General features: G+C 23.3%; 1 protein-coding gene across 1 annotated transcript; it reads right to left on the reverse strand.

Moving 5' to 3' along the window:
- Positions 1-201: 201 nt before the first annotated feature.
- Positions 202-908, reverse strand: LOAG_15935 (hypothetical protein; the record flags this gene model as incomplete). The annotated part of the gene is made up of 3 exons (XM_003151423.1): positions 202-429; positions 533-688; positions 870-908. 3 exons carry the CDS (start codon positions 906-908, stop codon positions 202-204), a joined length of 423 nt encoding a protein of 140 aa, XP_003151471.1.
- Between the last annotated feature and the right edge of the window lie 164 nt (positions 909-1,072).

Below are 1,072 nucleotides of genomic sequence, written 5' to 3' on the forward strand. Positions count from 1 at the left end.
ACCAATCATCTAGAGTAAAATCATCCAAAAATCATTTAGCAAAAAACACAAACTGCATTTAACTTTTTTACAAACAGATAAATTATTAATTTTTCTTTAACGATTTAATTAATTAGAGGAAATGCTAAATTTTCTCTAATTTTTGATAACCGAATAATTTATAATAGATTTTAATTAATTTTAACCAAATTAACAAATCATTTAATTTAAAGTAATTATTTGTAAAGTAAATGATGATAATAACGAAACCTTTTCATGATCGAATTGAAAATTAGAATTGGATGAAATATCAACATGATCTGATTGTGATATATTTGGATCAAAGATTGGAGCAACAACCAAAATTTCGCTAATATTAAAGAATGAATATTGACAAAATACAAAATGTGATAATGATGATGGTAAATTTGATGCTTTCTTAATACGAACCTAAAATTTACATATAATTAAAAAAATTTTTACAAAATTTAATTTAATTTTAATATTTAAAAAAAAACATACACACATAACACATAAATAAATTATACATTACCCTGCATTTAATTGTTTTGCCCAAAAAAGTAACACCAATAGATTGTTGATCTAATGTACGATTTGAATCCAATGAATCCAAACTACTTACAATACCAGAATCATCCATTTCACATAAACGATATACTTCAACATGAAGACGACCACTAACTTCACCCTACAATAATTTTATAAACTAATCTTATACCATTTCTTTTTTTTTTTTCTATTGTTGTTTAGACTTGGCCAGATTTTTTTATTGTTCTTTAGACTTGGCTAGATATCTTTTTTTTTGTGTGTTTTCTAAAACTTAGCCAGATAATTTTATCTCTTATTATTTGTATTATTTTAATGCTTACCTGTTGACTAATAATTGGAACATGATAATCAAGCCTCATATCATGAAGTAACACTTCCAAAAATACATTAGCAACACCAATTAAACTATGATGCTCCTATAATTTTATTTATTCGATTTGAAAATAAACACCCATTTTGTTTTCTCTGTTTGATTTAATTTTAAATAAATACAATTATTGAATTAAATGTTGATTTAATAAAT

The sequence above is a fragment of the Loa loa genome (genome assembly GCF_000183805.2).
Source record: "Loa loa unplaced genomic scaffold supercont3.3239, whole genome shotgun sequence".
Taxonomy (NCBI): Eukaryota; Metazoa; Nematoda; class Chromadorea; order Rhabditida; family Onchocercidae; genus Loa; species Loa loa.